This window comes from Babylonia areolata, chromosome 14, assembly GCF_041734735.1.
Source record: "Babylonia areolata isolate BAREFJ2019XMU chromosome 14, ASM4173473v1, whole genome shotgun sequence".
Taxonomy (NCBI): Eukaryota; Metazoa; Mollusca; class Gastropoda; order Neogastropoda; family Buccinidae; genus Babylonia; species Babylonia areolata.
The window spans coordinates 22255436-22266056 of record NC_134889.1 but is presented as its reverse complement, the minus strand read 5'-3'; the positions used below and the strand labels follow the sequence as shown (position 1 = coordinate 22266056).

The following is a 10621-nucleotide window of genomic DNA, read 5'->3' as shown; positions in this document are numbered from 1 at the left end:
ACAGCACTGTGAGATGCATGAAATACTGGTTAAGGATTTTGAAAACGGACATGGAAAGATTACCCAGCCAAGTCAACTTGATGTTAAGAAATCTGGATGACAGTGGTAAAAACATGCTGGGCAACCCTGGTTTAAAATAAATGATTTCAGTTGGGTTTGGGACATGCTTGGTTCAACCCAGGTGTTGGACATGAAGCCGCCTTTATTTCCTTGTTAAAACAAAGACTGACAGTCAGTTCTCTCACCACTCTGGTGACGGTATGCAAGAGCAGCGTGATGCGAACGATCAGGGGCGTGTCCGACTTGGGGATGCCGTGCTTGACGTCACCGCGATGATGTAATAACTCCTGAATGATGTCACCCTCCGAGGTGCTTCGCGGAACCTCGGAGTCTTCATTATCGTGACCCAAAGCCACAGCGTTGGAGACTGCTGAGGAGAAGATTAACAAATAGTAAAGAGTGGTAACTCTCTCTCCATTACACAAGGTACACAACTCCAAGTCAATAATGCTTACGCTACCAATTCAGCTAGCACACAGATAAATAAAAGGTACATTGGAACAAACCCAGACACTTCCTCAAAAAAAAAAAAAAAAAAAAGGAAGCGCCGGGCCTGTCCTTATACCAATCATTTGACATGTGCACACAGCAGCAAAGACAGAAGAAATGTGCAAACATAAATTAGCTTTTTATTCAAGACTGGCATAGCCTCTTTTAATCTTGAACAAGCCACACAGACCACATGGACAATACAGATCAAACACATGGTTGCCTCGGTGGTTTTTCAACTGGAACTTTTTTGTTTGGGAGAAGGGTAGTGAGGGTGGAGGGGAGAGGAGGTGGGGGATGAGGGTGAGAGCAGGGAGGAGGTGGAGGGCTAATTATACAATGGTTTAAATTTTGAACAGAAACGTGACAAGAGAAGAAAAAAAGATTCTAACGAAGAATTAAACAAATGAAAAGGAAGTGAGATTATACTCATAATGGCAATGATCTGGAGGAAGATGATGAAGAACAACAACAACAATACCAACAACAACGATAACAACATCAACGACGACGATGATGATGATAACGACGACGACAACGCCGACGATGATGAAGATAATGACGATGACGATGAACAAAACAAATATACGAAAATAAAAATTACACAAAAAACATGTATCTTAATATCAATACTCATAATCATAGTACTGATAGTAATACTAATACTCATAATGATAATACTGATAGTAATGCTAATACTCACAATACCAATACTATCAATAATAATGATAATAATAAAATGTTAAAACTGTAAGAAGAAGAAGGAGATGATGATGATGATGATGATGATGATGATGATGATGATGATGATGATGATGATGATGATGAATGAATGAATGAAAATTTTTAAATGAATAAACAAAAAGAGACGCAAACAAACAGAATAAAAAAAAAGGATCAGGAATAAAGCATTAAAATGGCGTGATGAAAGATCATCCCTGAGATATGACACCAAACAAAGTAAAAAGACCAGGAATAAAGCATTAAAATGGCGTGGTGAAAGATAATCCCTGAGATATGATCCCAAACAGAATAAGAAAAAGATCATGATTAAAGCATTAAAATGGCGTGGTGAAAGGTCATCTCTGAGATATGACCCCAAACAGAATAATAAAAAGACCAGGAATAAAGCATTAAAATGGCGTGATGAAAGATCATCTCTGAGATATGACCCCAAACAGAATAAAAAACATCAGGAATAAAGCATTAAAATGGCGTGGTGAAAGATCATCCCTGAGATATGACCCCAAACAGAATAATAAAAAGATCAGGAATAAAGCATTAAAATGGCGTGGTGAAAGGTCATCCCTGAGATATGACACCAAACAAAGTAAAAGGACCAGGAATAAAGCATTAAAATGGCGTGATGAAAGATCATCCCTGAGATATGACACCAAACAAAGTAAAAAGACCAGGAATAAAGCATTAAAATGGCGTGGTGAAAGATCATCTCTGAGATATGACCCCAAACAGAATAATAAAAAGACCAGGAATAAAGCATTAAAATGGCGTGGTGAAAGATCATCTCTGAGATATGACCCCAAACAGAATAATAAAAAGACCAGGAATAAAGCATTAAAATGGCGTGATGAAAGATCATCCCTGAGATATGACACCAAACAAAGTAAAAGGACCAGGAATAAAGCATTAAAATGGCGTGGTGAAAGGTCATCTCTGAGATATGACCCCAAACAGAATAATAAAAAGACCAGGAATAAAGCATTAAAATGGCGTGGTGAAAGGTCATCTCTGAGATATGACCCCATACGACGAAGGAAAAGTCCACTTAAACAGACAGGAGAAATAAAGAAGAAAGAAAGAAAGAAAAAATAATGAAAATGAATGAATAAAAGGAAGGAAGATAGAAGAAAGAATGATAAAAAGAAAGGAAGAAAAAATAATGAAAATGAATGAATGAATGAAAGGAAGGAAGATAAAAGAAAGAAAGAAAGAAAGAACAATAATGAAAATGAATGAATGAATGAATGAATGAAAGGAAGATAGAAGAAAGAAAGAAAGAAAGAGGGAAAGAAAGAAAGAAAGAAAGAAAGAGGGAAAGAAAGAAAGAAAGAAAGAAAGAACAAATAATGAAAATGAATGAATGAATGAAAGGAAGAAAGAAAGAAAGAAAGAAAGAAAGAAGGAAAGAAAGAAAGAAAGACAGACAGAAAGAAAGAAAAAATAATGAAAATGAATGAATGAAAGGAAGGAAGACAGAAGAAGGGGTGAGGTAGAAAAACAAAAACAGAAGAAATAACAGAGAAAGAAATAAGAACGAAAGAATAAATGAAATGTAGAAGAAAGAAAGAAAGAAAGAAAGAGAGAGAGAACCCAACTCACCAGTAACAAGCAGAAGCAGAAACAACAGCATTTTTCAGTGCGGCCAGTCAGAGATTTCTCACACCTACACAACAACAGCAGAAACAACAGCATTTTCCAGTGCAGCCAGTCAGAGATTTCTCACACCTACACAACAACAGCAGAAACAACAGCATTTTCCAGTGTAATCAGTCAGAGATTTCTCACACCTACACAACAACAGCAGAAACAACAGCATTTTCCAGTGTAATCAGTCAGAGATTTCTCACACCTACACAACAACAGCAGAAACAACATTTTCCAGTGCAGCCAGTCAGAGATTTCTCACACCTACACAACAACAGCAGAAACAACAGCATTTTCCAGTGTAATCAGTCAGAGATTTCTCACACCTACACAACAACAGCAGAAACAACAGCATTTTTCAGTGTAATCAGTCAGAGATTTCTCACACCTACACAACAACAGCAGAAACAACAGCATTTTCCAGTGTAATCAGTCAGAGATTTCTCACACCTGCACAACAACGGCAGAAACAACAGCATTTTCCAGTGCAGTCAGTCAGAGATTTCTCACACCTACACAACAACAGCAGAAACAACAGCATTTTCCAGTGCAGACAGTCAGAGATTTCTCACACCTACACAACAACAGAAACAACAGCATTTTCCAGTGCAGTCAGTCAGAGATTTCTCACACCTACACAACAACAGCAGAAACAACAGCATTTTCCAGTGCAGACAGTCAGAGATTTCTCACACCTACACAACAACAGAAACAACAGCATTTTCCAGTGCAGTCAGTCAGAGATTTCTCACACCTACACAACAACAGCAGAAACAACAGCATTTTCCAGTGTAATCAGTCAGAGATTTCTCACACCTGCACAACAACGGCAGAAACAACAGCATTTTCCAGTGTAATCAGTCAGAGATTTCTCACACCTACATAACAACAGCAGAAACAACAGCATTTTCCAGTGTAATCAGTCAGAGATTTCTCACACCTGCACAACAACGGCAGAAACAACAGCATTTTCCATTGCAGCCAGTCATAGATTTCTCACACCTACACAACAACAGCAGAAACAACAGCATTTTCCAGTGTAATCAGTCAGAGATTTCTCACACCTACACAACAACAGCAGAAACAACAGCATTTTCCAGTGCGGCCAGTCAGAGATTTCTCACACCTACACAACTGCAGCAGAAACGACAGCATTTTCCAGTACAGCCAGTCAAAGATTTCTCACACCTACACAACAACAGCAGAAACAACAGCATTTTCCAGTACAGCCAGTCAGAGATTTCTCACACCTACACAACAACAGCAGAAACAACAGCATTTTCCAGTGTAATCAGTCAGAGATTTCTCACACCTACACAACAACAGCAGAAACAACAGCATTTTCCAGTGTAATCAGTCAGAGATTTCTCACACCTACACAACAACAGCAGAAACAACAGCATTTTCCAGTGTAATCAGTCAGAGATTTCTCACACCTACACAACAACAGCAGAAACAACAGCATTTTCCAGTGCAGACAGTCAGAGATTTCTCACACCTACACAACAACAGCAGAAACAACAGCATTTTCCAGTGCAGACAGTCAGAGATTTCTCACACCTACACAACAACAGAAACAACAGCATTTTCCAGTGTAATCAGTCAGAGATTTCTCACACCTACACAACAACAGCAGAAACAACAGCATTTTCCAGTGTAATCAGTCAGAGATTTCTCACACCTACGCAACAACAGCAGAAACAACAGCATTTTCCAGTGTAATCAGTCAGAGATTTCTCACACCTGCACAACAACGGCAGAAACAACAGCATTTTCCAGTGTAATCAGTCAGAGATTTCTCACACCTACACAACAACAGCAGAAACAACAGCATTTTCCAGTGTAATCAGTCAGAGATTTCTCACACCTACACAACAACAGCAGAAACAACAGCATTTTTCAGTGCAGCCTGTCAAAGATTTCTCACACCTACACAACAGCAGCAGAAACAACAGCATTTTCCAATGCAGCCAGTCGGAGATTTCTCACACCTACACAACAACAGCAGAAACAACAGCATTTTCCAGTGTAATCAGTCAGAGATTTCTCACACCTACACAACAACAGCAGAAACAACAGCATTTTCCAGTGTAATCAGTCAGAGATTTCTCACACCTACACAACAACGGCAGAAACAACAGCATTTTCCAGTGCAGACAGTCAGAGATTTCTCACACCTACACAACAACAGCAGAAACAACAGCATTTTCCAGTGCAGACAGTCAGAGATTTCTCACACCTACACAACAACAGCAGAAACAACAGCATTTTCCAGTGTAATCAGTCAGAGATTTCTCACACCTACACAACAACAGCAGAAACAACAGCATTTTCCAGTGTAATCAGTCAGAGATTTCTCACACCTACACAACAACAGCAGAAACAACAGCATTTTCCAGTGCAGACAGTCAGAGATTTCTCACACCTACACAACAACGGCAGAAACAACAGCATTTTCCAGTGCGGCCAGTCAGAGATTTCTCACACCTACACAACAACAGCAGAAACAACAGCATTTTCCAGTGCAGACAGTCAGAGATTTCTCACACCTACAGAACTGCAGCAGAAACAACAGCATTTTCCAGTGCAGCCTGTCAAAGATTTCTCACACCTACACAACAACAGCAGAAACAGCATCATTTTCCAGTGCAGACAGTCAGAGATTTCTCACACCTACACAACAACGGCAGAAACAACAGCATTTTCCAGTGCAACCAGTCAGAGATTTCTCACACCTACACAACTGTAGCAGAAACAACAGCATTTTCCAGTGTAATCAGTCAGAGATTTCTCACACCTACACAACAGCAGCAGAAACAACAGCATTTTCCAGTGCAGCCAGTCAAAGATTTCTCACACCTACACAACAACAGCAGAAACAACAGCATTTTCCAGTGCAGACAGTCAGAGATTTCTCACACCTACACAACAACAGCAGAAACAGCATCATTTTCCAGTGCAACCAGTCAGAGATTTCTCACACCTACACAACTGTAGCAGAAACAACAGCATTTTCCAGTGTAATCAGTCAGAGATTTCTCACACCTACACAACAACGGCAGAAACAACAGCATTTTCCAGTGTAATCAGTCAGAGATTTCTCACACCTACACAACAACAGCAGAAACAACAGCATTTTCCAGTGCAACCAGTCAGAGATTTCTCACACCTACACAACTGTAGCAGAAACGACAGCATTTTCCAGTACAGCCAGTCAAAGATTTCTCACACCTACACAACAGCGGCAGAAACAACATCATTTTCCAGTGCAGACAGTCAGAGATTTCTCACACCTACACAACAACAGCAGAAACAACAGCATTTTCCAGTGTAATCAGTCAGAGATTTCTCACACCTACACAACAGCAGCAGAAACAACAGCATTTTCCAGTGGGGCCAGTCAGAGATTTCTCACACCTACACAACAACAGCAGAAACAACAGCATTTTCCAGTGGGGCCAGTCAGAGATTTCTCACACCTACACAACAACGGCAGAAACAACAGCATTTTCCAGTGTAATCAGTCAGAGATTTCTCACACCTACACAACAACAGCAGAAACAACAGCATTTTCCAGTGTAATCAGTCAGAGATTTCTCACACCTGCACAACAACGGCAGAAACAACAGCATTTTCCATTGCAGCCAGTCATAGATTTCTCACACCTACACAACAACAGCAGAAACAACAGCATTTTCCAGTGTAATCAGTCAGAGATTTCTCACACCTGCACAACAACGGCAGAAACAACAGCATTTTCCAGTGTAATCAGTCAGAGATTTCTCACACCTACACAACAACAGCAGAAACAACATCATTTTCCAGTGCAACCAGTCAGAGATTTCTCACACCTACACAACAACAACAGAAACAACATCATTTTCCAGTGCAGCCAGTCAGAGATTTCTCACACCTACACAACAACAGCAGAAACAACAGCATTTTCCAGTGTAATCAGTCAGAGATTTCTCACACCTGCACAACAACGGCAGAAACAACAGCATTTTCCAGTGCAGACAGTCAGAGATTTCTCACACCTACAGAACTGCAGCTGAAACAACAGCATTTTCCAGTGCAGCCAGTCAGAGATTTCTCACACCTACACAACTGCAGCAAAAACAACATCCAAGACAAAAAGCACTCATACACAAACACACACGCCCGAACCCGCGCACAACTCAAACACACACATCTACGCGCGCACGCGCACGCCCGCACGCTCGCACGCACACGCACATGCGTGCACGTATGCGTGTATTAAAGCACGCACACTCGCACACACACACACACACACACACACACACACACACACACACACACACACACACACACACACACTCACGCGCGCACGCACGCACTCACGCACGCGCGCATGTATTCTTGTGGAAAATTATCAAAAGCTCTCTCTCTCTCTCTCTCTGTCTGTCTGTCTGTCTCTCTCTTTAATTTTTTTACTTCGCTTTTTTTTCTTTCTTTTTTTCCCCTTTCTGTTTTTTCCTGTTGAAAATGGAATCTACTCTATGTACATCGACCTAAATGGAATCTATTCTATGTACATCGACCTCAATGGAATCTACTCTATGTACATCGACCTAAATGGAATGTATTCTATGTACATCGACCTAAATTGTTACTTTGCATTATTGAAAGAAAACCTTTTTTTTTTTTAAAAAAAAGACTGCTTTTAATCCAAACATTTGATAAAGTATAAAAAAAAAAAAAATTTCTGTGGTCTTCTTTTTCTTGTCTTGTCTTTTCTTTACTTAAGTATAGTTTGTTTGGGTTTTTTTGTTTTTTGTTGGGGTTTTTTGTGGTCTTCTTCTTTTTCTTGTCTTGTCTTTTCTTTACTTAAGTATAGATGTGTGTGTGTGTGTGTGTGTGTGTGTGTGTGTGTGTGTGTGTGTGTGTGTGTGTAGTCTTCTTTTTCTTGTCTTGTCTTTTCTTTGCTAAAGTATGGATTTTTTTTTATGTGGTCTTCTTCTTTTTCTTGTCTTGTCTTTTCTTTACTACAGTATAGATTCTTTTTTATGTGGTCTTCTTCTTCTTTTTCTTGTCTTGTCTTTTCTTCACTTTCTTCTCTTTTTTATTTCTTTTTTTTTTACCACTTTACTATAGACATGGTTATTGTGTTCAATTATAAGAATTATGTCCATTTTTTTCTCTTCTTTCTATTTCTTTATCGCTGTTGCTGCTGTTGTTGTTGTTGTTGTTGTTGATGAAATTGAAATCATCATACACACTGACTGTATTGAACGACGTTGTTACTCGGTTATCAGAAGACGTGAAGTATGCATTTTTGTAACAACTCCCCGATTTTGTGTGTTGTTTGTTTGTGTGTGTGTGTGTGTGTGTGTGTGTGTGTGTGTGTGTGTGTGTGTGCGTGTTGTTGTTATTGTTGTTGTTGCTTTTGTTGTTGTTGTTGTTTTGTTTTTGTTTTGTTTTTTTCTATATATCTAATATTTCACGCATTTTCATTAGGATGTGATTCGAAGCTATAAAAGTGCTGTAGATTGGAGACAGAGGGGAAAAAGGCTGAAATAATTCTCTTTTTAATGCTGATAATAATAATAAGAAGAAGAGTCATCACCATCATCATCATCATCATCATCATGCATCATGATAATCATCATCATCATCATCATCATCATCATCACAACAACAACAACAACAACAACAATAATAATAATAATAATAATAATAATAATAATAATACAGTATATAAAAAATGGCCTACCTTTTTTCACCGAATCAAGAAGGAAACGCAGACAGCGATAAAGGAACAGCCAAGGAAAGGTGTGTGAGACAAACTGAAGATGAAAAGGAGCGAAGGTTTGTATTCGTCGTCTTCTTTCCGCAGCTTAAAGGGACAGTCGCCAAGACTGAAAAAAAAAGATTAATAGTTTGGTAACAATACAAACAAACAAAAAATTAATAGTCTGGTAGTTTGGTAACAATACAAAAAATATAGTTTGGTAACAATACATTTTTTTTTAATACGGAGAATAAAAATATAATACAGAAAATGAAAATTAAAGATATCTTTAAAATAAATAAATAAATAAATAAATCTTCAGTCTAAGTTTCAGAGAGACATGAAAGAAGTTTCAAAGAGACATCAAATAAGTTTCAAAGAGACATCAAAGAAGTTTCAGAGAGACATGAAAGAAGTTTCAAAGAGATATGAAAGAAGTTTCAAAGAGACATCAAAGAAGTTTCAAAGAGATATCAAAGAAGTTTCAAAGAGACATCAAAGAAGTTTCAAAAAGACAAGAGACATCAAAGAAGTTTCAGAGAGACATCAAAGAAGTTTCAGAGAGACATCAAAGAAGTTTCAGAGAGACATCAAAGAAGTTTTAAAGAAATATCAAAGAAGTTTTAAAGAGACATCACCTTCACCTTCACCTTCACCTCTCCCGTAGTCTGGGTTCAGACCGTTGGGGCACCGCTGCTGACCTGGCCACCACCCCTCTCCACTCTTCACGGTTTTCTGATTTCCTCAGGGCGTCACCGAGCGTCAAGCCTGTCCACCCCCGGATGTTGTCTTCCCATCTCTTCTTCTGCCGTCCTCTCCTTCTGCCTCCTTGTACGGTGCCTTGCAGGAACGTTTTGGCAAGACCAGATGATCGGGAGATGTGTCCATACCACCTAAGTTTGCGTTTTTTCACTATGGACAGAAGGTCTTCGTAGGGTCCAATACTTTGCTTGATTCTGTTCTTCACTTCCGTGTTAGTGATGTGGTCTCTGTAGGAGATGCCAAGTAGTCTACGAAAGCATCTCATCTCGACAGCTTGGATTCTTCTCTCGATGTCTGCAGTCAGGGTCCAAGTCTCGCAGGCGTAGAGCAATATTGATGTAACCAGGGAACGCATCAGTCTGATTTTTGAGCTGAGAGCGATGTTTTTGTTGTTCCAGATGGTGTTCAGCTTGTTGAGTGCCGTTGTTGTTTGGGCAATTCTCGAGAGTACTTCTGGTTTAGATCCTTCATCTGACACGATTGCTCCCAGATATTTGAAGCTGTGGACTGTTTTAAGCTTTTCGTCGTTGACTTTGATGTCAATGCTGATGCCGTTGGTGTTGTTAGTCATCAGTTTGGTTTTCTCCGCACTGATTTGCATTCCATACGATGTGGAGGCTTTGTCTAGATGTTTGACCAGGCTTGCCAGTTCTTCTTCTTTTCCAGCCAGTCCATCAATGTCGTCGGCAAAACGTAGGTTTGTGATTGTTCTGCCGCCTATGCTGACTGTTCCTACATGCTCTTCCAGTGCGTCAGTCATTATTCTTTCTAAGAAGATGTTGAAGAGTGTTGGGGAGAGTAGACAGCCTTGTCTCACTCCGACTGTGGTTCTGAACCAGTCCCCAATGCTATTGTTGAGGTAGACGGCGCTGGTGGCTTTGTCATAGAGGTGCTGTATCAGTCTGATCAGGTTGGCGTTGATGTTGTACAGATTCATGGTAGCCCACAAAGCTGCATGCCAGACCCTGTCAAATGCCTTCTTAAAATCAATGAAGACGTGGTAGAGGTCTTGTTGGTGTTGATGGTACCTCTCACATAGCAACCTCAAGTTGAAGATTTGTTCAGTTGTGCTCCTTCCTGGTCTGAAACCTGCCTGTTCTTCAGCAATGATGTTTTCTGCTTGTGGTTTCAGTCTGTTAAGCAGGATCTTCAACATGACTTTGCTGGGATGAC

The 10621-nt window shown here is 39.8% G+C and overlaps 1 protein-coding gene across 2 annotated transcripts in view; it reads right to left on the bottom strand.

The window, feature by feature from the left end:
* LOC143289544 (neuronal acetylcholine receptor subunit alpha-3-like) overlaps window positions 1–8732 on the bottom strand; it is a 19550-nt gene extending 10818 nt beyond the window's left edge. The window contains exons 1-3 of one of the 2 annotated variants that reach the window (XM_076598549.1): window positions 8669–8732; window positions 2890–2953; window positions 246–430 (exon numbers count right to left, since the gene is read on the bottom strand). In XM_076598549.1, the coding sequence (XP_076454664.1) occupies window positions 246–430; window positions 2890–2920 (216 nt within the window). In that variant the 5' untranslated portion in view covers window positions 2921–2953; window positions 8669–8732. The remainder of the gene's footprint in view (window positions 1–245; window positions 431–2889; window positions 2954–8668) is intronic. The other variant, XM_076598550.1, reaches the window with a different exon arrangement.
* Between the last annotated feature and the right edge of the window lie 1889 nt (window positions 8733–10621).